The 26,427-nt window shown below is 46.0% G+C and overlaps 1 protein-coding gene across 1 annotated transcript; it reads right to left on the reverse strand.

The window, feature by feature from the left end:
* Positions 1-249: 249 nt before the first annotated feature.
* Positions 250-26,427, reverse strand: LOC132584186 (branched-chain-amino-acid aminotransferase, cytosolic-like). The gene is made up of 11 exons (XM_060255995.1): positions 26,299-26,427; positions 13,837-13,911; positions 11,235-11,435; positions 9,426-9,536; positions 8,588-8,707; positions 6,907-7,070; positions 6,650-6,792; positions 6,318-6,403; positions 5,555-5,695; positions 5,072-5,146; positions 250-4,018 (listed from the first exon to the last, which is right to left on the reverse strand). Exons 1-11 carry the CDS (start codon positions 26,335-26,337, stop codon positions 3,980-3,982), a joined length of 1,194 nt encoding a protein of 397 aa, XP_060111978.1. The 5' UTR covers positions 26,338-26,427; the 3' UTR covers positions 250-3,979.

The raw sequence follows: 26,427 nt of genomic DNA on the forward strand, positions 1-26,427 counted from the left end.
TCCTTCACTCCCTTACTGGGTTATGATCAGAATGTCTTGCCTTCTTGATGGCTGATTCCGTTTGTTTTTAAATGGTGCTATAATTCACAGGACAGGCTTCTGTGGCAATCCTGCAATCTTAATCCTCATTGTAGAAGCATCACACAGTTGTTTCGGCAACGTGCTGCTGTATGCCCATCGCTGTGCTATAATTTCCAAGTGGTGGCAAGAGAACATGCATCCGCTAAAGCACGAGCCAATTTACAATGCTACAACAATAATAAAAGATTTAATTGTTTGCAGAGGAAGCTCATAATTAACAAGCCAAATACAATTTGAGCAGAGAGGTATTTTTCTCTTCATTACTTGTAAATTCCTCCTCCCTCAGATTATAAAAGAGGCTTGCTAAAAGCTCCAGAAGCTATTTGAGAAACACAGGCCCAGAGGTGTTTTGGACGTGAAAATATAGTCTTGCACCTATTCTGATTTCCCTTTAAGATACCCTAACATTTTTTGTAGAAGTTTTGCTCCCCTTCAAGTTGTCCCCCACTACATGAAAATCCATCAGTCAGACAAAGTTGCCAGCAATGTAGCTAGGCCCTCAAAAGAGTCAGAGGTTGTAAATTTCTCATGCCAGTCCAAATGGGCAAAACAGAACAAGGTCGCTGGTCATTAGTTTTGTTACGCAGATCTCCTTTTCATCCAAAACCACAATGTAGGCCAAGCATTTCCATATTGGAAATTCTGTTGCCTCATCAGATAGGATGTGTTTAGATTGTGAAGTCACTCTCAGTATAGAGACACGACAGAACTATTTGCAGTCAGAGGAGGCTACCCACTGCATCTCTGAATGAGTCACTGCTCTTTAAGAGGCAGTCCACGACAGATACACGGGAGGACAGGTAATTTTTGCACATTTTAGGTTTAAGAGTGACAAGTCCATTCAGTTTCAGTTCAGGAAAAAGTACACGTTGGCCATCTAAGAACAACTGAAGGAGGCCTTATTATTTGCATTTCACATTCAACATCTCTCCCCTTAAATCTTGCCCGATGAAAAATTTTGAGCAACCCAGATTCAAAGACTGTCAATTTTAAAGAGGCAAACATTGGACACAGCTATTGCCCATTCCTCCTGCAGTGTGCCAACTTTTGAAATTCTGTTTTCAGCAAGTGTCCAAAATCATTGACGTATGAAAAAATGTCATCTTTTTTTTTCAGAAGACAAGTCCAAAAGGGCAGTTGATCTTGGTAAAAGCAAACAGATGTAACACATCCATTGTAAACAAACCCTAACTTTAGATGTGTCCATTTGTGGCATGTTTTCCTCTCCCCAAAGTTGGCACTTCTAACATCAGGCCACCAATTATTTACAGAGTTTCTTGGAACTCAAGAGAGAGGCTCTTCTTGGCGACGGCTGAATCAAAAGCACCAACACTCCCAATCCAGCAGAGGAGATCCAAACATATAAGCGGGCATTTGTAGGTTTATTACACATTGGAAGTAGGATCCACAGATATAAATCAGATGCATGTGCAGGTAAGAACAAGCCTGTGTGATTGGATCAGTGGTTCATTGAGCCCAGCATCCTGTTTCCCACATGGACAACCACATGCCCCAGAAGGGACCCGGAGGCCAAAGACTTTCTCAGGCTATTACACCCTCTGGCTCCCAGCAATTTCTGTCCCATTAAGCAGGGAGACTCCATTCAACCAGTATGGCTAACAAACATGGACACAACTACCCTCCAGGGATTTGACTAAGCCCCGTTTTGGAACTGCCTGAACTAGCAGCCATTGCTACATCCCATGGTGGTGAGTTCCACATGTTACTTATGCATGGTGTAAAGAATGAATTTGCTTAAGTGCCAGTGAGAAAGAGGTGCACCCAAGGACAGGCGCTGCCTCCCCCCACCCACACACTCTGCATCACTGATTCAATGGGAAAATCAATCCACATTGGCAACTAGTTTGTGGAAATGCTGATTTTTTAAATAGCACACAATTGGAGATGGATCAGGGTGTACAATTTTGACGTCGACGGGAGCCCACCGTTCTCATCCTCCACCAATGCAAACAGTTGGATCCAGCCAGCTTCTTCACTCTCTCATCCCAATTCCCCTCCTTATTAAAGCCCCCATCCTGCATAACTTCCACCCAAGCAGGTCCCATGATCCCTCACACAACCTTTTTTGGGTGGTCCAAGGGGACCCCATCCTTTTCCTTTATGACCTGACAGAAAACTGTCTGGATCCAACTCAAAGGGTTTTTAAAATAAAATCCTGGCCTGATAAAAACAATGTATATTTAACCTAGTTTATTCCAGCACCTCCCATGAAGAGCAGTTTGTATTTCTTGCACCCTCACTGGCCTATGAAAGCCAACAAGGATCTTGCTCAGGGTAGGAATTTCTGAGGCTCAGTCACCCAGTGACGCTGATGGGAAAGTCTTCTTTCCACAGAGAAGGATTAAAATGTGGGGTTTGCTGCCAGAGATGCAGCGATGGCCGCAGGAATAAACAACTTTAAAAGGGGATTAGATTCATGGAGGAGAAGTCTATCAACGGCTACTAGGCATGATGACTGAAGAGAACCGGCTTAGTGCCTCTGAATCCCAGAGCCAGAAGGCAGCACCAGGGGAAAATCTTGGCCTTTATGCCCTGCTGTTATCCATCCAGAGGAACTGGCTGGCCACTGTGTGAAACAGGATGCTCGGACTGGCAGGGCTTTTCTTATGTTCTTATTGAGCATCTTATGTTCTTATAGAGTGGTGTAAAGAATGGAGAAAGTTATTGGAGAAAGTTGCTACTCTTCAATCCCTGGCATCTCTAGTTAAAAAATCTGTGGCTACAGATGGCGGCGGGGGGAGAAAGTTGTCTCCCTGAGACTGCAGAGAACCACCACCAGCCAGAGTAGACAATACTGAGCTAGATGAACCAACCATGTGACTCAATATAAGGCAACTTCATATGTACTATACAAAGAATCCACAGTATCAAAAACTCCCATAGTGCATTGCTTCAGAACACACTGTGTTACAGGAAATGTGAACTGCAGCTATGGTGGAAGAGTAGCACCTTTCTCCAATAAGCCGCATCAACCTTTTGAAGCACTACTCCAAGGATTTGCTGGACCATCATCTCAGAAGTCTCCCATAATGCGTTGCTTGCAGAGGCAAGCAGGGAGATCAGAAATGGGTGGCAAGAAATGGTTTTAAATAGTTTCTGGAGTAAAAAAAAATTGCTGGCAAATTCCCCCCACCCCAAAAAGGACTCCAAACTCATTCTGAACCTGTAACATACACAGCACTTCATTAACTAAGCCAGCATTGATACAGTTCTGAAACTGAAATTTTAAACAGTAAGTTTAGACTTCTGGAAACCAACAATCCAGTATTAGAAATTTGGCAAACCCGCCTTGAATTCTGTGTGGCAAAATTCAGCACCCCGGGCATAAGGAAACAGGTAGAGAAGTTCAAATTTTAGCACCAAGCGTTCTGGCACCCAAACGGAAATTTTAAAGAACAAATTTTGTTTAGATTGAAAATATCTAAACATGCTTCTGCGCTAACCTAGGCATGGGGATGTTTGTGACTTTCAGACACTTTAAAATGCACACACGCACACACACATGAACAAGTCTCGCTCTCTCTCCATATTGCACTTTTAAAGAAGGAAACGGCTGAATTTGGAACCCAAAGGAAGAACAAAAAGGAGAGAGTGTCTCAGTCCAGATCTTCCATTCCCTGGCATAAAGGCTGACCTCAAAGTCCTTCAAAACTTTGGAGCTCCCCAAGGCGGAGTGTTTCAGAACCACAACTGGCCTCCGTGTGTAACATGACAGAAAACGGTTCTTTAAAAAAGCAGCCAACCGGTCCAGACTCTGAGGAGATGCAAGGCAGATGAGGCAGAGATAGCAGACAGTATTATTATAAATAAAACCCGGGTGACAGACAGGCTGGAGTGGGGGAGGAAGAGGCGTCTGGTGGGGGCTGCTCAGCCTGCGTCAGATGGGCTCAGCCCAGTCGCTGGGAACACGGCCGTACTGTGGAGGAAGAGGAACATAGAGCTGGTTTGATGCTGAAGGCGTCTCCATTGTCTTTCCTTCATTTCCACCCTGCCTTTCTCTTCAATGGGAACCCAAAGCAGCATACATTGTACTCCTCTATTCCATTTTATCCTCACAAAACCCCTGTGAGGGAGGCTAGGCTGAGATGGTGTGACTGGCTCCAGTGTCACCCAGTGACCCTCCATGGGAGTGTGAGGATTCCAAACTAGGCCTCCCAGTTCCTTGAACCACCACACCATGTTGGCTCACAGGGACTTCCACATTCAGGAGCTGAAAGAGCTCCCAAGTCTTGGCTCCCTTTCTCTCTCTCTTCCCTCCCCTCCCCTCCCCTCCCCCCTCCCCATGGAACAAAGTTGGAGACCAGTAGCAGCTTTAAGACCAACAAAGTTTTATCCAGAATGTTAGCTTTCATGTGCTAAAAAGCACACTTCATCAGACAATGAAATGGGGTACAGTGAGCCAGAATTACACATAGCTGGTGCGCATTAGTTAAGCATGCAAAATACTACCAAATCAGAATCTATGCAAAAATAGTATAATTAACAAAGGGGCAATAAGGTTAAGAAAGATCCCCCCCTCGCCCAGACAGCCAGTCCCCGATCTGAGCAGGAGCCCACGTGAGGGTAGCCACGATTCTTTTTACTTTTCATTCTTCCAGGCTAAAACGAAGTACAAAACTTGATCTGAAGGCAGGGAATAAGAAATGCAAGCTACTATGCTGCCCTCTGGTGGCCAAAAAGGAAACCCACAGACCTCAGCTGCCCCTGCGGCACATGGTATAAAACTTAACTGGGCTGCAAAAAGCAGCCATGGTGGGAAGGGGTAGGATTAAAGAGTAAAGACATAGTACTGGAGATGTTTTAAATCTCCCTTCCCCATTGATCTGCCCCAAGGCTGCATTTGAGACCCCACCTCATCAGGGAAGAAGAGAAGGAATGGACACCAACCTCCCCTCCCTCCCTCAATAAGGGCTAAACTCAGCCTAAGAGGAACCCCTTAAAATCTACTTCTTGCCCCAGCTAGATTTACCTGAATATCTGTCAGCTCCTTCAGAAACCGTTTTGCAATCTCTGGTCCGTTTTCCATCGTGGGGATATGATAAGGCTGAGGGGAGGAAACACATTGTGTATTGAGAAAAAAACGGCATTTGGGGAAGAACCAACTAGGGCTGGCAAGTCCCTCCGCTTCTGTGGCAGGGGACTTGTTTCTCTTGCTCGAGAAGCACACGCAGCACGACAACATCACCTGGAAGTGATGGGGACACTCTAGGGCTCACGATAAAACTCTAAGGTACCGTAAGTTTTACCACGAGTCCTAGAGAGTCCCCAGCATGATAATGTCACTTCTGGGTGATGTCATCACATCAGGGGTCTTCGGGGGTGGAGATCCCCCTGGTGGCCTGCTCCCTGTCTGTGGGTTAGGGCCCCCCAGGACAGGGGATCCCCCGCCCTTGGGGGGAGCTTGGCAACGCTAGAACTCACAGGCCAGAATCAGGTCTGGGAGTCAACTCACTTTGCCCTGGTATAAGATCTTGTTCACGGGACAAACAACACATGCTGTGCCTGAGCCAAAAACCTCCTTCACCCTCTTCTCCTCCAGGCCTTTGATGAAGTCAGCCATGGTGATTATCTTCTCTGAGACCTTGAATTCCCCCTGAGCAGAAAGAGATTCAGGGATGAGAAAATGTCTTGCTTACTAAGAGCTGTAGGAAACCCAGCTACTGTACAGGTGGCCAACTATCTGGTGTATTTAAGAGCCACCTGCATGGTTTGTTTTATCTGATTGTGTGGCCAGGTCAGGCTCATCAGGTCTTTTGCTTGGCCTTTGGAGATCTGATCTCCTGGCCCCTTCTTACATGCCCAGGGAAATGCTGATTGCCACTTTGGAGTCAGAAAGCATTTTCTCCACTTTGGCCAGGGATCCTGGAGGGTTTTTTTTTGCCATCTTCTGGACACAAAGCAGGTGTCACTGGGTGTGTGTCAGGGTGTGTGGGGGGGGGGGGAGGTATTTGTGAATTTCCTGCATTGTGCATGAGGTTGGACTAGGTGACCCTGGCAGTTCCTTCCAACTCTATGATTCTATGATTGGCTGTGCAAATTAAAACCACCATAACAATGTAGGTTTATTCTCTCACTCCTCTTTCCCAGTGCATTTTTTAAAATCCCTCCTCTTGTCTCCTGCCTTTGGACTTTCCTTTGTGTATGGCTCCACCTCCCATGATCTTCATTTTGTGGTTTTGTCAGAATCCCAAAGATTCAGCCCCCTGTAGGCTCACCCACTCGCGTGCAAGATCTAGAAGGCTCTGCCGGGTCACGCCGGGCAAGATGATCCCGTTCAGCGGAGGGGTGACCAGCTCCAGTTCTGGAAGAAGAAACGGGAGTTACAAGCAAGCGTCAATGTGCATATCCCACAATTCTAGAGGAGCGCTGAAACAGCACAGCATTTGCATGCAGAGCTCACCATATCGAGAACTTCAGCTTGTTTTAAGTTTGCATGAATGAGGCTTCTACCTGGTTTGATTTTTTTAAGAAATATATTTCAGCTACACGTTTCCTCGCCCCAAAGTGGCTGGAACCAACAACAATCCCCAGGGGCCGAGCCTCTCACCTCCCTGCTGGTCCTTCCAGAACATGAAGATGTTCATAGTCCCCACTTCTGTCAGCTGGTGGTCATTTCCATAAAGCCACAGGACTTGCTGGCAACCCTCTTTGGCGGCCTCAATCTGCACGTAGATGGTGGGACCGTAGTTGCTAAAGGTGGCCAGAGAACAGGACAGATGCCAGTCAGATACCAACCACCCCTAAGGAGCAAGGACAACCTTCTGCGGGTTGGTAGGGGGAGGAGAGGATTAAATTCTTACTCACCCGCCCAACTTGCAGTCCCCAACCCCACCCATCCAGGCCCGGACAAAGTGGGGATCTGCCAGGAGAGAGACAGGGTTGAAGCTGCCGGTGGCAAAATACGGGCCCACAGGCCCCAGGATCACAAACAACAAGGCACGGGTTGACCTGGCCACCCCCAAGGAAGGCTGCAGAGGGAGAAAAGCATCGCATGAAATCAAACCACACTGGAATCAAAGGCACTGCACTTGAAGAACAAGGAAAGTGGGCACAGGAAAACAAGTTTAACCTTTAGGGGTCATTTTGTAGCAGGAGCTCCTTTGCATACCCTGATGTAGCCAATCCTCCAAGACCTTAAAAGGTAAGGGTTAAGGTGCAAGCACCAGTCATTTTTGACTCTGGGGTGATGCTGCTTTTCACAACGTTTTCACGGCAGACTTTTTACGGGGTGGTTTGCCATTGCCTTCCCCAGTCATCTACACTTCCCCCCCCAGCAAGCTGAGTACTCATTTTACCGACCTCGGAAGGATGGAAGGCTGAGTCAACCTGGAGCCGGCTACCTGAACCAGCTTCCGCTGGGATTGAACTCAGGTCATGGGCAGAGGGCTCCGACTGCAGTGCTGCAGCTTTATCACTCTGCACCACGAGGCAGAGACCTAACAGGGCTCTTATTACAGGGCCTACTATAAGCTCCAGAGAGACATGCAAAGAAGCTCCTGCTACAAAATGAGCCCTGAGTTTAACCTTTAGGGGTCATGTCTCTCATAAACCTTTTTTTTTAATTACTATTTTATTGAAAATTGAGATAAATTTTACCTTATGGCTTAATAATTGTGTACAAACATCATACAAAAAGTGAATACACGTAGGTACCTGCTGATATTAGCATGCTAATACAAACAAAAACAGCATAATTTTTTAAACAAATACCATCCAACACATTAGAGTAGACAGAGAAGAGTCCTGGCTTTTTTCTTAGGACCAGTGTTCCCTCTAAGCTGCAGAGTCTTGTGAGCATAAATTCTACTTTGTGAGCTACTGGCATTAAAGTTGTGAACTACTGCATAAATTGTGCTCTCTGGGGCCATCCTTCCTGAGCTAAGGCAAAAATGTGTGAGCTGGAGGCTAAAAATCTGTGAGCTAGCTCACACTAACTCAGCTTAGAGAGAACACTGCTACCAGCACTCCTATCAGCTGGCAGCAGAGACTTGAGCATGTACGTGTTGATCCGTGATTGAATTCTTTGTACTGTGGCTCCAGTTAAAACAGCATTGAGAGAAGACTGATGAAGGGTGAAACCAACGAAACCGTAGGAAATCCAGGAAATACGGTCTTTTGAACTCTTTGCGAAGAGTTGAGCAGAACGATGCCCTTGTCTCCACCCAGATTCTGAGCTGCAAGAAGCGGCTGAAGGCAGTGCCTCCAAGACGTGACTTTAGAAAACAGTCTGGGGGAGCATCGTGTGGGTGTTCGTTCTACTATTTTGCTGTATGGACTCATTATAAACTGTCCACTAAATGTTTGTTTATACACTTTTTGTGCGAGAGTGATAATTCAACTGGTGAGGTTTTGAAGAATATAGAGAGCATTTTGTGGCTAAGGGAAAACCAGAACCTGGGCTCTCCCTTGTTCTGGTCTAGGGCCTGAGCCGCACCAGCTACTGGAATGGCAGCCCAGTGGAGAGGAAGCCTGTGAAAGTACCCACCTCGGTGCCGATGAAGGTGGGGCGGATGTAGAGGCTGGCGGAGTCTGAGTGGGGGACCCAGTCTTGCTCCACGCGGATGAGCTGCCGGATGCATTCGAGTAACTCGTCCTTATCAAAGGGCTGCATGGGAGAGACAAACAGGCCCAGGAGGATCAGCAGTGCTCCTCGGGACACCAAAGGCCTCAAAGCCAGCATTCTTCCCCCCACCACTCTCCCCTCCCCAAACCTCCTAGGTCAGGGGTGGCCAAACTGTGGCTTGGGAGCCACATGTGGCTCTTTCACACATATTGTGCGGCTCCCAAAGCTTCCACCAGCCCGTCAGCTGGCTTGGAGAATGCATTTAAAGCTGCTTTCTTTCCACCTCTCCATCCCTCCTTCCATTTATTTGCTTTCTTTCCATCTTGCAGCTCTCAAACATCTGATGTTCCTTTCTTGTGGCTCTCAATCATCTGATGCTTATTCTGTGTGGTTCTTACATTAAGCAAGTTTGGCCACCCCTGCTCTAGAGAGATGGTCTCCCAAGCTATCTCCTCCTTCCATTAAAAAGTCTCCCCTATCCCAGAGAACCTTGGGGGTCTGGCTCTTGGACACAAAAGCCCCATTTCTTTTCAGTCCTTTCTCTCCTCCCAAGACACTCTCACACTCCCTTCTCCCTAAAGAAACCAGTTAAATCAGCTCGGACTTTGTGCAGAGAAAAAGGGCTCATTAGAATGCCACACACAGTGTCTTCAATTGTGACACGTCCAAGCCCCTCTCGGGAGGTGATTTAAACACCAGTAAGCTGCAGCTTGGTCACCAGGCAAGAGGGAGACAAGAGGAGATTATGGAGAATACTCACAGGCAGGCAAGAACGGAGAGCGGAATAGAACATGCGGTCCATGTTCATTGTGGGACGGAAAAGACGGATGTGCTTGTCTGGGCCTCGGAAAGCCTTCATCCCCTCGAAAAGCTAAATGGAGGGGAAAGGGGGATAGTTTACACCGGGGCCTCAGTGGAAGGAGCCCAGGTGGATCAGGTCCACCATCCTGTTTCCCAAAGTCACTAACTAGGTGACTTTGGGAAGTCTACAAAGCCAGGCAGGAAAGAAACAGCCCTTCTCTGCAATCGCCCCCAGAAGCCACTATTCAGAGGTACACTGCTTCTGAAACTGAAAGTTAGCTACTGAGGCTAAAGGCACATATATGCCTTCAACCAAGTTGAGAGGCAACTGCTTCAGGAATTGGAAAGGGGAACTATACCCCGTGGCGCAGAGTGTTAAATCTGCAGTACTGCTGTCCTAAGCTCTGCTCACGACCTGAGTTCGATCCCCGGCGGAAGCTGGGTTTTCAGACAGCTGCCTCGAGGTTGACTCAGACTTCCATCCTTCCATGGTTGGTAAAATGAGTACCCAGCTTGCTGGGGGGAAAGCGTAGATTTCTGGGGAAGGCAATGGCAAACCACCCTGTAAAAAGTCTGCCATGAAAACGTGAAAGCGACGTCACCCCAGAGTCAGAAACGACTGGTGCTTGCACAGGGGACTACCTTTACCTTATATATATACATATACAGTATATATATATATATATATATATATATATATATATATATATATATATATATATATATATATATATTTGGATTTATATTCCGCCCTCCCTGCTGAAGCAGGCTCAGGGCGGCTCATATTTTAAAGTCTTCAAAATTGCATCTATATCTTTGCATACATTTCATTTCTTTGCATGCAGGGGCAGGGGGAGGGGAGATCTTGTGGTCTGTGCATCTGGGACACACTGCGGACTGATCAGTTTGCAAAGGCCATTGGAATAGCGCCTGAAGTCTCGCGAGACTTTGGCAATCATTTGCTTTGCCTGCAACCACCAGACAGTTGTGCTGCGGGAGGCTCCCTCAGGCAGGAACTGGCTGCCAGGTGGGACAGTCCCTGTAAGTCAAAAGGAGCTGCAGGCCTCCATATGTGTTTGTTGCTACGGCAACCCAAAATGGCATCCAATGTCTCATGAACTCTTCCTGGGAGACTTCCAGGGCTATTCTGGATGCCATAGTAACCCAAGACATACACACACACAGGGGACAATGGCAAGGAGGGACAATGAAGGGGGACAGGAGAGGGAATGGAAAGTGGAGGAAGAGGCACAGAAGACCAGGGGTGGTGGAAGGAATTTCTGTGTATCACTGTGAGCCCTGTTTTCTGCCATACTAAATATGTCACATACTGAATTCAAAATATGTTAAAATAATATTGTAATCAGAATATAAATTATTGAGATTGCAAAATGTAATGAAAAACTTTCAGTTCTAATTGGGCTGCACTTCCTGAAACTCTATGGTAAAACTCTATGGTAAAACCATAGTTTCCAGCGATTCCTAGAGCCACCACCATCATTTCCATGTTTTTCCTGGGAGTGATACCATCACACTTGCAATGAGGCTCCCCCACATCGCCGGCGCCTACCCACCCACTGGTTGTGGCTCTCCAACATTGAATATTAAGCAGATCCAAACTTGTGGGCCTTTCCTTGCATCATTTGGGTGGCTTCTTCCTCAGAATCAGGAGCTCAAAGACATTCCCACAGTTGCAGAAGCATATTCCCTCCAGCATCCTGAGCCCATTTCACCCAGCATTCCTTTACCTGTTCCATGAAGTCGTTACCTGTACTGAGTAGTGCAGGGCTGAAGTGGCTGGATGCAGAGAGATGTTTTGGAAGGGCTTGATATGAGGCTTGCTCCAGCCATTGTCCTGTGCCCATTCCACTGTGAGCATGTGATCAGTGAAATGTTTGCCAAAGACCAACTTCTCAGGGTCTGGCTTGGGCTTTCGATGGCTGCTCAACTCGACCTGGAGATCAGAGGCCTAGGAAACAACGAGGCAACCATTACACCCCTCCCTGTTGAGCAAAGAACTGGATGTATTCCACGATTACTAAAAGACTTTCAGTGGCTTTTGATTCTGGTCATAATCCAAAGTGCTTGGGATCAACACATCAGAAGGATCATCTGCTCCAAAAGGAACCTACCACAAGAACCTCCTCCCTCTCTCTGCATATCAGCATCTGGCACTGTCTCTTTTTAGGTACTATGTATGCACGGTCACCACAGAGAAGGCTCTGTCTCTGGAAGGCACTTCTGGCACTGAACAGGCTTCTGGTTTTAAAACAATTTATTGATAACATATGGTTACAGTATCTAATTACATCCTTGCTATCTCTAACCCATATGATATTTTCAATCCCCCCTCCCTCCATAACTAGACTCCTGCCGAGGTTATATACTTAAGTTCAATTATAAAGGTACCCTTATCCAATCAAAGTTCAATGTCTTTCTTTTCTCACATTCATTTTAAAAAATTGTCCAATGTCTTTTTACATTCCACTCTTGCTCTATATATCCTCTAAATTTCTTCCACTCTTTTTAAAAAATATCCAAATCATAGTCTCTTAAAGTTCTTGTTAGTTTGTCCATCTCACTCCATGATAAAACTTTCACAATCCAGTCCCATTTCTCTGGTATTTTTTCTTGTTTCCACAGCTGTGCATACAATGTCCTAGACACTGAACAGGGCTTCTGAAGATCTCAAAAGCTGGACGGTCTAAAGTGTGGGCAGGTCCCCTGTGTGTACTATGTGCTGCCAAGTTACTTCTGAGTTATGGCAATAATTAATGTTCTCCAAAACATCCTGCCATTAACAGCCATCCTTAGGCCTTGCATCTTGAAGGCCGTGGCTTCCTCAATTGAGTCAATCCATCTCAGGCTGGGTCTTCCTCTATTTGTGCTGCCTTCGACTTTTCCTAGCATCATTGGCTTTTCCAGTGACTCTGGTGTTCTCATGATATAACCAAAGTACGCTAACCCTCTGTTTTCACATTTTAGCTTCTAAGAAGAGTTCAGGCTTGGCTTAACCTAGAAGCCACTTATTTGCTGGCCTGCACACCTCGTGACCAACCAGGTCAAAGGCAGTCCAGCCACTGTGTTGCATGGCTTGGAAAGCGTTCCTTGTTTTGATGGTCCCAGGTGGACTCCAGTCCCAAATGTTTTTCTAAAACCATGCTGTATGTGGCTGCTCTTGACTGTTTGAATCACAAAGTTATACTCAGGGCTTTTTTTGTAGCAGGAAGTCCTTTGCATATTAGGCCACACACCCCTGAGGTAGCCAATCCTCCTCAAGATTACAGTAGGCCCTGTACTAAGAGCCCTGTAAACCCTGTACTAAGAGCCCTGTGGAGAGCTGGTTTGGTGTAGTGGTTAAGTGTGCGGACTCTTATCTGGGAGAACCGGGTTTGATTCCCCACTCCTCCACTTGCATCTACTAGCATGGCCTTGGGTCAGCCATACCTCTGGCAGAGGTTGTCCTTGAAAGGGCAGCTGCTGTGAGAGCCCTCTCCAGCCCCACCCACCTCACAGGGTGACTGTTGTGGGGGAGGAAGGTAAAGGAGATTGTGAGCCGCTCTGAGACTCTTCGGAGTGGAGGGCGGGATATAAATCCAATATCTTCTTCTTCTCTTGGAGGGTTGACTACATCAGGGTGTGTGGCCTAATATGCAAAGGAGTTCCTGCTACAAAAAACCCCCCTGATTATACTACATCAGACCCCTGGCCCGCCTATCTTGCTATCGATTGCTCTGACTCGAAGACATTCTCCAGAGGCCCCAGCAGTCAAAGACCTCTTCCAATCCCCATTGAAGCCCTTTGGCTGAAGACTGGAGGCACTGAAATTTGGGCTCTCTGAACACCAAAGAGGCTTGTCTGGTGGGCACATGAAAGAGGGTCTTTTTGGTGGCAGCCCCACAATTGTGGAACAACCTCCCCATGAAAATGCGCCTGACTCCCTCAATGTCAATCTTCAAGAGAAAGCTAGAAGACCCAGTTAAGTGTTGTTTTTATTGCATTTTTGTAATGTTTTTATGTTGTAGGATTGCCTTGAGTTCCACAATAGAGAAAGGCAGCTAATAAATGTTTTAAATAAATAAACCTGAAGCCTTGATTTTGCCACAAACTCCCCAGCCCTCTCAAAAGCCTAGAATTCACAAATCAAGCCCATACACCTAATATATCATAAACGCGAGGCTTCAGATTCAGCTATATCAGGTTTACTTAGCGTTTCAACTGTTCCTTCATGAGCTGGCCATCCACAAGGACTAGAAACTCTGTTTTTTGCCTTTCCTAACAGTCAGAATTCCTACTGCTCATGGTTCTTCATTAGAAAACATCTTCCTGGTCCAGCATTGATCACAGAATCGGCCTGCAAATTTTCTTACCTTGAATGAGGTGCTTTGAAATCTCTGAGGCCCAAGGAGTGAAATCGCAGTGGCGCAGGCCCTTCCTTTCAAAACCTGAGATGGCAAAAGAGGGAAAAGGTTCAGAAAAGAAACTTTTATCCCAATGAAAGGAGGAGAGGAATCCTTTGCTTCAGGCCCTCCTGGGTCAGCTCAACAATGAGAGCAGAAAGGATACCCAGATAACCTTTATTCAATTGATATGAGACTTCTGTTTATTAAAGCAGGCCACTTTTCAAGTGACTGTTCCCTTAAAGCCACCTCACGAGGCTCCCCAAAACACCGATAATTTAAAAAAAACAACAGATCCCCAAATGAACAAGGACAGGAGAAGATTTACATGAGCAACAGAAGCCCAACAAAAGACTGTCATGAATTATGAGACAGCCAATGAACCCCAAAGCCTTTCTGACCCACCGCTTGCTGCCTCAGTGCTATGTGGAATAAGGGAGGCCTCCCTAGAGAGGGAGTTTCACAGCTAGGGATGCCAATCTCCAGGTGGAGGCAGGGGATCCCCCCAGTTTGGAGGCCCTCCCCCCACTTCAGGGTCATTAAAAAGTGGTGGTGGGGAGGGAAATGTCTGCTGGGCACTCCGTTATTTCCTATGGAGACCGATTCCCATAGGGTATAATGGAGAATTGATCTGTGGGTATATGGGGCTCGGGTGGGGGGGAGGTTTGAGGTAGAGGCACCAGATCTGTAGCATAGTGTCTGGTGCCTCTCCGCAAAACACCCTCCACGTTTCAAAACGATTGGACCAGGGAGTCCAATTCTATGAGCCCCAAAAGATGGTGCCCCTATCCTTCATTATTTCCGCTGCAGGGGATACAGCGTGTTAGACTAGGGGAGACCCCAACTCAGGTAAGAAGTTCACTGGGAGATCTAAAATCCACTAGGCAGGTTTGTGGTGAGGATAAACAGAGCTCCTTTGATGAAAGATGCAAAAGAACAGATACTGATGGGCCACTGAAAATGCCCATGGGCTAATAAACATGGCTTGGTTTATGAGTCTGCCTTACCCAGCTGAAGTAGTGGAGTCATTACAGGAGCAGAAGAGAGAATAATTAAAAACCAACAAAAAGAGAAAAGAGGGAATGCCAATCTTCTGTTTGGCTCATCCATTCTCCTTTAGCAAACAGTGTTTGTTAATGTGTAATCCACAAACACAACTGGGGCCTTCTGGGAGCTGAACAGCTGACATCCCATTACGGGGGTGGGGGAAGAATCTGGCCTTTTCCTTTGCCCCTTCTGTGCCTCCACCGTGCTGGCAACCAACTCCCAGGTTTTCAAAAGTGCCTGCTTCATTGACAGGCTGAGCGAGATTCCCACAAGAGTGACACAAAGGCGCCCATTGACAAGCCAAGCGTGGGAACACCCGCTCGTTCTGGTTTTGCTGAGGTGGTCATTCTCTCCTCAGATGCGGACCAACCTCTGACCCCTACTCCTTTCTTTTTTTTCCTAATCTCCCCAGGGGTTGAACTTCAGCCCCTGTTAAGTTACACGCAGCAGACTGGGATGGGAGAGAGAAGGAACAAGCAGCTATGAAGAGGAACTGCTTCTGGGAGATTTTTTTGTCCTTGTGGCAGAGGGACTGCAACTCCGACAGGCAAAGCCAAGAGGGGAGATTTGAGGAGGTAAGTCTGCATGAATTTTGATAGCATGATGGTTCGTTTTCCCTCCTCCCTGGCCAGAAATCGCACCATTTAGGGGTGTCACCAAGTTAAGTGGTTAAGCTAGAACTGAATTTCAAAGAGTGGTGGGCACTTGAGGATTCAGTCCTGCACTGCTACTCTGTCCTCTCCCATCCAGAAAAAGGCAACATAGCTTAAATTGACAGGGGCAGGGAGTGGTAACAGCAAGGAGTGAGGTTTAAGAAGTTTCCATTTTAATGTCAATCACATTGGCAGGCAGCAAGAGAAGTAGGGTGCCTTGAAAGAAGCCCAAGTATGCCGGAACAACCCATTTTCTGAGCTATTAAAGCACAGCAAATTTAGAATGTGGCTCACAGGAAATCTTCTTCTGAGAGAGGAAGATAAAGGAAGAACTGGCTGACTCTGGAAAATTGGGCTCTAATCACTGCATTGAAAACGTTGGACAAGGACAGAAGAAGAGTTGTTTTTTTAAAGCCTGCTTTTCTCTACCTTAAGGAGTCTCAAAGCAGATTACAATCAGTGTTCCCTCTAAGCTGAGTTAGTGTGAGCTAGCTCACAATTTTTAAGCTTCTGGCTCACACATTTTTGTCTCAGCTCAGGAAAAATGGCCCCAGAGCAAACTAACTCATGCAGTAGCTCACAACTTTCATGCCAGTAGCTCACAAAGTGGAATTCTTGCTCACAAGACTCCACAGCTTAGAGGGAACTTTGGTTACAATCGCTTTCCCTCCTTCTCCCCACAGTGGGCACCTTGTGAGGTAGGTGGGACTCCCAGGAGAATTGTGACTGGCCCAAGGTCATCCAGCAAGCTTCATGTGGAGGACTGGAGGAATCAAAGCTGGTTCTCCAAATTAGAGTTCTCCGCTTTTAACCACCACCACACCATGCTAGCTCTCAAAGCATGTCAGTCTAAGGGGAGCCACACACCCCACCTCAGCATCACCAAAACAGGGTTGCCAACTTCCAGGTGACACCCGGAGACCTCCCATTACTACAGTTGATTTCCAGATGAGCAAGATCAGCCCCCCTGGATAAAATGGCTACTCTGGAGGATGGATTCTATGGCACTGTGCCCTGCAGAGGTCCCTCCTTTCTCCCAACCCTGCCTGCTACAGGCTCCACCCCCAAAATCTTCAGGAATTTTCCAACCCAGAGCTGGAAAACCTGCAATGAGAAAAGTCTAGAAAGTGACTTTGTTTGAGCTAGGAATGCTATCAAATTTTTCAACTCTAGTATATGGACCTTAAAAATCTCCTTTTTTCATTTTTGCGTTGTGCAGACTGAACATGTGACTCTCAATTTTTGCACCCGGTTCTGTTTCCCTGCATCATTCCCCCCCACACCCGGTTAAATATATGAACTTTTTTTCCTGACAATTGCATAGAAATAGGAATGTACAGCAACAAATAATAGGCAAAATGAACAGATTTGTAACAACACACGAGAAGAAACAAGGAAAGACTTCTTTGTACTTTCCCCACTGAGACTGATTGGACATTTGTATTAGAAGTTCCTTCAGTCTCCATTGCTTGCCAAAATTCAAAATCCCACCTATGGCCAGCAGGAGGTATTATGGATTGGCCTAGAACTGAAACAAACTTCAACACACAATCAAAGCAAGTATTATATTGTGTATTCAAAGCCCTTCATGTTATCGTCTTGTTGTAATCTTGCCCCTGTAAAGTATACTAATAACAGTATCCTCATATTCCAGGTGGAGTGCTGAGACAGAGAGAGAAAGTAGCTTGCCTAAGGCTACTGAGTGAATTAGTAGCGTGGTAAAATTCACACCACAGACTGCTCAATTCGTACCTCAAGCTCTTCACCACCGTGAGACACTGGATGAACAATGGCTCATATGCAAATGTGGCAAAAGAGTCCACCTCCAACAAAGGTCAAGCCAGTGCCGGGGAGCATACAGAGACACAGCAGGCAACCTACTTTGCAGGTTGGTAAGCTACATAGACATTATTTGTTTGCTTATCATGGTAGATTGACAGTTTCCTGGCATCATGCCGAGGTGCCTCCAACACACAATTCTGCATCTTTCCTTTTAGAGGGTTAGATCAACAGCAGAAAGGATTCCTGGGTGCTCCATGATAGTTTCCAATGGGTCAGGACACCAGGCACTCCAAAGTAGGGTGCTGGTGGTGCAGTGGAGGAGGAGTAGACTTAGGAGAGTTGAAAGAATGGACCCTGGGATTCTACTTTCATGAAAAATAGGCTTCTGCAGAAGATGGCTGGAGGCTCAAGTGACACCAGTCTCCTTCCTTCTCACTCTTTTTTTTCATTTTCCAGGTTCATGCTAAGAATTAGTAGAAAAGAACTTCCTAGTCAGTACAGAAATGCCCTTGTATAGAAATGATATTGCTAAGGCGGATTCAGGTGGGAAGTCCTGTTGGTCTGAAGAAGCAGATTAAAGTTTGAGTCCAGTAGTACCTTTAAGACCAACAAGATTTAATTCTGGGTATATGCTTTTATGTGCATGAAAGCTTATACCCGGAAATAAACTTTGTTGGTCTTAAAGGAGCCACGGGACTCAAACTTTGTAAAGGTGGAAAGAAATACAGGAAAGAGCAACCAAATTGATCAAAGAGTTGGAACGTGTTCCCTCTGAGGAAAGGCACCTGGGCACTTGGACAGTCTCTGCCCATTACAGTGTACAGGACTGTGCTAGATAAACCAAAGGTCAGATTCAGAATAAGGCAGCTTCATGCTTTTGTTGTTTAGACTTCTCTGGAAGCACAGATGGGGCTGTTTTGCAATCTATTTTACAGACTTTCCCCTCTAAAAAAGATGCAGAATTCTTTTTCAACAGCAGGGGGCAGCAAGAGGCAAAGAACACCAGAAAATATTCCAACACATTAGGCATATGCAACCCTATCAGGAAATTGAGACGGTGAAGACTCCCAGTGGATACCACAAGGGAGTTGGTGCCTGGTTTCCAGAGCTAAGGCAAAGATTACTGTTATCATTCTTGCAAATAAGGTGGGTTAAAGAGTGTGACAAAACAGGGATTCTGGCCTGGATTTGGGTTTGTGAATACAAAACCAGGAATGGCTAGGGGTGGGGCATTTGAATACAGATTAAAAGGCCCAATTTGGGGACCCTGGGAAAGTATTTTGAGAAAGTAGTTTGACACTAAAACACATGCCTTGGGCGCAGAAGGTTGCATGTTTAATTCCTGGCATTTCCACTTAAAGGATTTTGGGTAGCAGCTGTTGTGGAACAGAAGAGCGACATAAGTGACCCACCTGGTCCAGCATCCTGTTTCTTTCAGTAGCCAAACAACTGCCCTGGTGGGCCAACAAACAGGTCCGAAAAGCCAAGGCCTTGCCCTAATATTGCCTCCGAGGGCTGGTATTCAGAAATCGGCTTCCTCTGAATACAGTGGCTCCCTTTGGTCATCATGGCCAGTGGCCACTGATGTTGGAACATGGCTAATAGCCTCCAGAGCCAGTTTGGTGAAGCAGTTAAGTGTGTGGACTCTTATCTGAGAGAACCAGGTTTGATTCCCCACTCCTCCACTTGCAGCTGCTGGAATGGCCTTGAGTCAGCCATCGCTTTCTTAGGAGTTGTCCTTGAAAGGGCAGCTGCTGCAAGAGCTCTCTCAGCCCCACCCACCTCACAGGGTGTCTGTTGTTGGAAGGGGGGAAGGTAAAGGAAATTGTGACCACTCTGAGATTCAGAGTACAGGGTGGGATATAAATCCAATATAATCAAAACCATCACGAAAGAGCCTGCTCCACTTGGGACTAGAAAGCAGCCACAAACAGTAGACCTGGGTGCCCAATGTCAGAACTTGGATGAACTTCAAGCGAGTCCCATACTTGTAGCAAGTTAGGATCTTTATTGGAAGAACAACAGTACTATAGAAACGAAATAACAGTAATGGCGCATCTGGGCAGTTGGTTACATTTTATGCCCACAGCAAAGCATAATAAAACAATAAGTCACACGGGATCAAGTGAGAGTCTCTCCTTCCCAGCCATCGTTATCAGCAAAGGAGGATGCCCCCCTATTGCGAAGGCCAAACGGCCTGGCTTCAAAGCGCACCTGTGATGTTGAGCAGAGACTCTCTGCCGCCTGTCTTACCCCCTGAATATTTTGCATAGCAAAGGGCCTTGGGTCAATGACCGCTGTCAGGCACTCTAAATTATAATATGGAGTCAGGTCAGCCAAGCAAAGCATATAAAGTTACAAGTTCTGACACCCAGCATCGTGCCTGTAGGTGCCATGGTGCCTGCTGAGACTTTTCCTGGCACCCAAGTGTTTTTAGAAAGTGAGTGGGGACAGGTGGGTCTTTAGCACAGCGGGGCTTCTGACTGACTACTGGAGAACCATGTAAATTCAAAGGCATCCTGTTAGACGATGAATTACTATTAGATTTATCTAAGTATAACCTTGCCCCTTGACATTTTGTGGCTGGCTCTACCTCCTGGGGTAGCCATTTTGTTGATGTGTCCACTGCCCTGTGTCAGAATGCCACAGGCTCCAAAAAGCTGGGGACCTCTGCACCGGTCAATACTGAGCTAAGAACATAAGAGAAGCCATGTTGGATCAGGCCAATGGTGCATCTAGTCCAACACTCTGTGTCACACAGTGACCAAAAAAACAGGTGCCATCAGGAGGTCCATCAGTGGGGCCAGGACACTAGAAGCCTTCCCACTGTCCGCCCTCCCCAAGCACTAAGAATACAGAGCATCACTGCCCCAGACAGAGACAGCCACTGATGGACCTCTGCTCCATATGTTTATCCAGTCCCCTCTTGAAGCTGTCTATGCTTGTAGGCACCATCACCTCCTGTGGCAGTGAATTCCATGAACCAGTGATGGGCCTTGATGTAGGACAGTTTCATATATTCCTCTATGTGGCTTTAAGAGAGGCGAGTACAAGAAGTCTCTGTCAAAAAGATCTTTCTGCTTCCACGAATCACATTTGCAAATCATTTGAATTCTCTAATGGGAATAAATATTTGAGGCAGAGGCAACAATGCAGAAAGTGGGGGAGAGGCATTTTCAGGCTTTCAGGTTTTAAAAAACAATACCCAAAATCTGTGATTCTCACATTCCAGGGCAGATTCTACGTTTGCCCAGCAAACTTGATCATGGCTGAAATACACACCACCCCCAAGCAGCTTCAGAACTAGTTCCTGCCTTGTAAAATGAGAGCCTGGGACAAAAGCCCAAGCAGACCAGAACACGCCCCCCCTCACTGCCTAAGGCATCACTCTCCAGCAGGGAGAGAAAAAACAAAACAAAAAAGATGTGATAGGAATTTGGAAGAGTCTGCTTGGTTCTCAAAAGAGAAAAGAAAGACAAACAGGGAACCCAGCCGAGAGATCTGCATGCGCACACAAGCACTATAGAGGTGTGGTCTGAGTTACATAAGCAGCACAGACCATATGCAAAGCACCCGCAGATGCGGAACCTAAACCAAAATCTAGTCCTGGACACCCATCTGTAGCCCTTGACCTTGTTTTTCCACCCTTGAACCAGCAGTTTTCCCAGCTCCTTGGCGCTCCTTTCACCTCTGCCTTGCCTTTGGCTTCCAGGTTCTGTGCCTCACCCACACCCCCCCCCCCCCATCTCCCCACTTAGATTCAAACTAGAGAGGAAGAGGAAGTTCTCAGTCCTTGAGGCAAGAGGGCAACAGAAAGGCAGCAGCCAAGACCTGGAAGGAAGCCAGGGAGCCGTTAGGCAGCCCTGCAAACTATCTGCATAAGCCTCAGCAGACACGTGGCAGAGGGTGTAGTACAGCCCAGGCCAAATTCAATCCTTTGGGCATTGAGTTAACCACTAATTAGGAGGATTAGGGAGGGATTAACAGCAGGCACTAGAGGGAGCGTTTAATGACTTCGGTGGAGAGATCCCTAGCATCAGTCGAGCAGGGCAAAAGCCAGGCGATCTCTCAAAGCTAGCCTTGTTTGGGCTTTTTTCTTTACTTTCCCCCCTTGGATAACAAGGAGTTTGCCATTGCCATTTAAGTGCCAGTACAAAGGACATGAGTAGAACAAAGAGGCATTTGTTTCTTCCTCATGATCTGTCTTCCCAAAATAAGAAGAATTGGAAATTGATTAATGGGTAGGCCTCCCATTCAGGATTTATTTTAAAACAAGAGAACAATGGAGAGTATTTATCCTGGCCATCTACAAGGGCAGGGGACATATATGCATTGAGAAACTGTATGTTTCCATGGCTGAAGTAAAAAGTCATATCCTTTCTCTTCCAAGGACAGTGAAAATGTAACCCTGTTAAGACCGGGAGTAATAATTTCAGTTCTAGGTATCTGCCCTGCATCTCCATTTACTGGGCCACTGACTTCAGTACAGAGATCTGGTCTTATTGTCATGTTTGGCTGCACAGTTAATCAACCCACAGCCTGTTAATCTCTTTCCTCTTCCCTAGGCAGGCTTGCCTAGGAAACAAGGGATGAACCAACTTCATTCCAGCCCATAGCAGCCAGGAATATTGACTAGATCAGCTCTGCTGTAGTGCGGGCTTAATAAATAAAATATTTATTAGCTGTCTTTCTTCCTATGAAGCTCAAGGCAGCTAACAATATTAATAAAAAACATGAAACAACACCCCCCCCAAATTTTTTAAAACCATGATCTTTAATTAAAAACAGTCTTCAGCTGCCTCCTAAAGATCCAAAATGAGGGGGCCGAGCACACCTCATTGGGGAGGTTGTTCTATAATCGTGGTGCTTCCACTGATAAGGCCCTCTTTCATTTACCTGTGCTTAACATGCAAACCCAATAATCATTTTTTTCTTTCTGTTCTGAAGCCTTATCATACTGCTGAATAAAATTCTGATGCCAAATATTTGTTCAGGTTTTTTTTTTAAGTGACACAATGAGGTGAAAGGAAGGGCCTCTCAAAGACAGCAATTCTAAGCAGGTTACTCAGAATCCAACTCAGACCTATTCAATGGGGTTTACTCCCAGGAAAGTGTCCTTAGGTTTGCACGGCAAGTCTTTAAAAGACCCCACATCTTTCAGGTTTTATGTTGCACTTATCTATTTCCAGTTCCAGGCTACATTTATTATTTGGCATATTTATATTAACAGAGTTTCTCGTTCCATTTTAACACTTTAAATAGCTTCCTAATTTAGATGGTCCAGGCTAACCTAATCTTGTCAGATTTCACAAACTAAGCAGGGTCAGCCCTGGTCAGTATTTGGATGGGAGACCACCAAGGAAGACCAAGGTTGTGGCGCAGAGGCAGGCAATGGCAAACCACCTCTGAACATCTCTTGCCTTGGAAACCCTATGGGGTTGCCATGTCAGTTGTGACTTGATGGCACTTTACACAAACACACACAAACAGTTCCCAAAGTCGATCACAGGAATCAAGACCAAATGCAAAAGCAGTTTACAATTACAATAAAATAGAAAATACTTCTTGAGAAAGGGATTTTCAGCAGAGCTATACCCTCACACGATGGAGGGGTGCCCTGCTGCCTGCAGTCCTCCAGCTAAGATCTTTGGTGTATTATTATATTTTTTTCTAAATAGCTTGAGGCAATACAATTTATTTACAGGCATCAGCATATTTTAGAGCTGGATTATTTTTGTGCCTTTAGTTATGTTCTTGACAGTTTACCTCTTTATTCTCCCATTTCCAGCTTTTCCCATGTAGCATGCCACCTACCATGTAGAGGCAACAACCACAGGGCTTTCTTCCTTATCTTCAAACCCCTTCCAACCCTCCCAGCAATTAACACGGAACAATGGTCACATTCAACAGCCAGTTTCCTTATCACTACCCTTCCAGGAAGCCCCACCAAACAATGGGCACATCCACAAACCAATTGCCCTTTCATCACACACCCTCCAGCCTAGAAATAGCAGCTCTCCAGCAGCCCTGGCCCCACTCAATGCACAGCAGCCAAGAAGGTCTGAGCGCCTGCTCCGGCTGCAACGCCACTGAGGATGTTCTCCGCAGCTGAGAACGAAACGTCTGGAAGGAAAACTTTCTCCAGTAGAACACGGCGCTTGATCCCGAAAGATTCTACAAACCCTTTAACACTTTGACAAACTGAAATGCAGCCTGGGGACAGGGTTGATCCTGCCCCATCAGGTGATATTGTCAATCAAAGCCCTGTTCTGGGTGCCCACCTCTTTGTAGGTTAGTCTACCACAAACAACAGGGACTTTTCTAAGGTGGTCTCCCAGTTTAGCTTCCTAAACATATTAGCATAGCAACAATACCATTATTCTTTAAGTGCCAGGTTAACACTGTCATTGTCTCCTATCAGCAAATACTATGGACCAGGCCTCTTACATTTTAAATTGCTGTCTCATCCGTTCAAAGTTCTAGGTTGTTTTCTCTTTTGTCTTGATATTTTATGGGCTATTTTTAAAAAAAGTGTAGGCCACACTGGAGACCCATTGGTGGAAAGGCAAGACACTTTTTTAAATGTACAGGAAGGATGTGGTTCAGTGGTAAACTGTATCCTTTCTGTGAAAAAGGTTCAGCCACCAGAATAATCAGTTCAAGGGTCTCAGTTGCCGAGAAAAGTCTTGTTTTTATCTGGGATCCTGGAAAATGACTGCCAGCAAGTCAACAAAAGAGGGTCATATGGACCAGTGGCACAATGCAGTTGCACACATCTAAATTACCACAACAGATTTGTGCAAAGATTTTCTAGCCATTTTCAGATATGGGATCCCTGTGGCCAGATTTTTGTCTCTTATGATATCTGTAAGATGCTCCTCTGCTACACATTAATGCAATTACTTGGAGGGTTATATATCTTTTAATGCTAATATATTAGTGATGTAATACTTTTATTTATTATTTGTAAATGTTTCTGATGTGATCTATGTTTTAAATGTAATTACTGTTCAGTTCAAGACCTCAGGTTATGGAAGTTATTGTTAATAAAGAAAGGACATGGAATCCATCTTTAGATCACACCAGCAGTGTGAAACCTATTTTAATGTTTTATTATGTATGCCAATATTGCTCTCTTCCTTGTCTCAGAAAAGCAAAACCTATTAAATGGTAGCAGTTTCCACCATTGTGAGTCACTTTAGGTCAGACCATGATCCTGCTGTAGCTCACAATCCACCAGCAAAAGTCTAGCTATCTAGAATGCAGTATTTAAGGTTCCTTTACAGAGAATGTATGCTTCCTGGTTGTGGAGTGCACAACTTTGGAGAAAAGGAAAACTCCAGCTGAATCTCGTAATGAACAGAAACTATTTCCTGTTGCTGGCATGAAATGAGAATTCTTGGCTATGATCTTGGCCTTCCTCTTTCCCACCCTGGCAAACACTAATGCTCTGAACTTCTCTTCTCTGGCAGAAACCCAACCCAGGCCTCTCTCGACACAATCAGCTCAGTTTATCAGGAAGTTGCAGTTCTTGCAAGATGCATGTCAGAAAGTCAGAGGGGAAAAAAGCTGCGGAAAAGAACACAGTGTTCAAGGTGAGATTATCTTGCCAATGTAAATAATGTAAGGCAGAGGTAGATTGCCAAGAGGCTGTGGCAAAAAAGCAAGGGACAGGCTCACAATTAAGACAGGAAGCCAGGAATTCACCAATGACACAGGGTGTGTGTAGAGAGAATTCGACAGGCTCAGAGTGAAGGTTCAGTGAAAGGGGCCTTGGGGGAGTTTAACAAAAGGCAGTTTATTCTGGCCCATGAAAAGTAGATGTCCTGTATGCTTATTCCTTATGAAAAGGATTAGAACTAGAGTGAAGTTATCTTAAGTATATTCCCAGATGAGAGATCTGTAGTTAGGGGTTCCAAGATGTCTGTTTCTCTTTGCTATGTCCAAAATTTTCTAATTGAAATTGATAATCTATTTGGGAACTGCTTCTAGGAATACAAGGAGAGGAAACAAGAAATGATTTCTGGATAAGAAAAAGGATTGGAGCCGTATTCATTTTTTTGTTTTAAATACAGATTTTATTTATTACATTTATGGGGACCCAATGTTGTTTACATCATTTTCCTCTCCTCCATTTTATCCTCACAACTATCCTGTGAGGTAGGTTAGACAGCATGTCTGTGACTGGCTCAAGGTCACTCAGCAAGTTCCCAGGGCAGAGCAGGGATTCAAATCCAGAATACCTCAGATCCTAGAAAAAGGACTGAGGTATAGGAATTCTTATCAAGACTGAAGGATTTCTATGGAGGAAGAAATGTGTTTTGAGACACGGATGGTTTTGCCAATTAGCAGGGATATCCCTTTAAGGAATACTGTTCCTATAGGACATCTTCAGTAAAAGAAGCTGGTGGAACTTTCCTTAGCTGATGGAGGCAGGTAGCTGGGTCATGCCTCTTTCTGAAAGTAAGGTTATGGAACTGTTGACTTTAGCTGGAGGGAAAGAAACAGCCTGATGGTGTTATTGTTGGCACTGGGTTCTATGCTGGAGCACCAGTTTAACGAAGGGAGATGGGAGGGGGGAAGCTTCTGGGATGGCAGACAGCTGGGAGATTTCCCTAGGGACACACTACTTGGAGGAGGGGAGGTTATCTGGAGGTGATGGAGACAGGTAAAGTCATACCCCGTAATTAGATGCCTATGAGAACTGTGAGCGTCTATGTTGTGGAATGTGGACAGCAATTATGAGCGTCGGTCATTCGGCGAGGTATTTGGGAAGGGGAAGCTACTTTCAAAACAGGAGTCACGTTTCCGCCCGGAGCTATTTAAGAAGGGACCAAACCCACCATCATCTCCACGCCGGAAGGAAAGCCCCTTCCCCATTTTCCCGGATAAGGGGAAAGAAGGAAGCCAGGTGGCCCCGTCCCCTCCCATCCCTTTGCCCCTAACTTACCCGCCTGACGGCCCGCGGGACAACTCCTGTCGCTGCCATGCCGTTAATGGTGCTGCTGTCTAATGGGACCGGGCGGGGTCCGCGGGAGCCGTGAGAGAAAAGTTCCGCCCCCGGCCCGCCTCTGACCAC

This window comes from Heteronotia binoei, chromosome 15, assembly GCF_032191835.1.
Source record: "Heteronotia binoei isolate CCM8104 ecotype False Entrance Well chromosome 15, APGP_CSIRO_Hbin_v1, whole genome shotgun sequence".
NCBI lineage: Eukaryota > Metazoa > Chordata > Lepidosauria > Squamata > Gekkonidae > Heteronotia > Heteronotia binoei.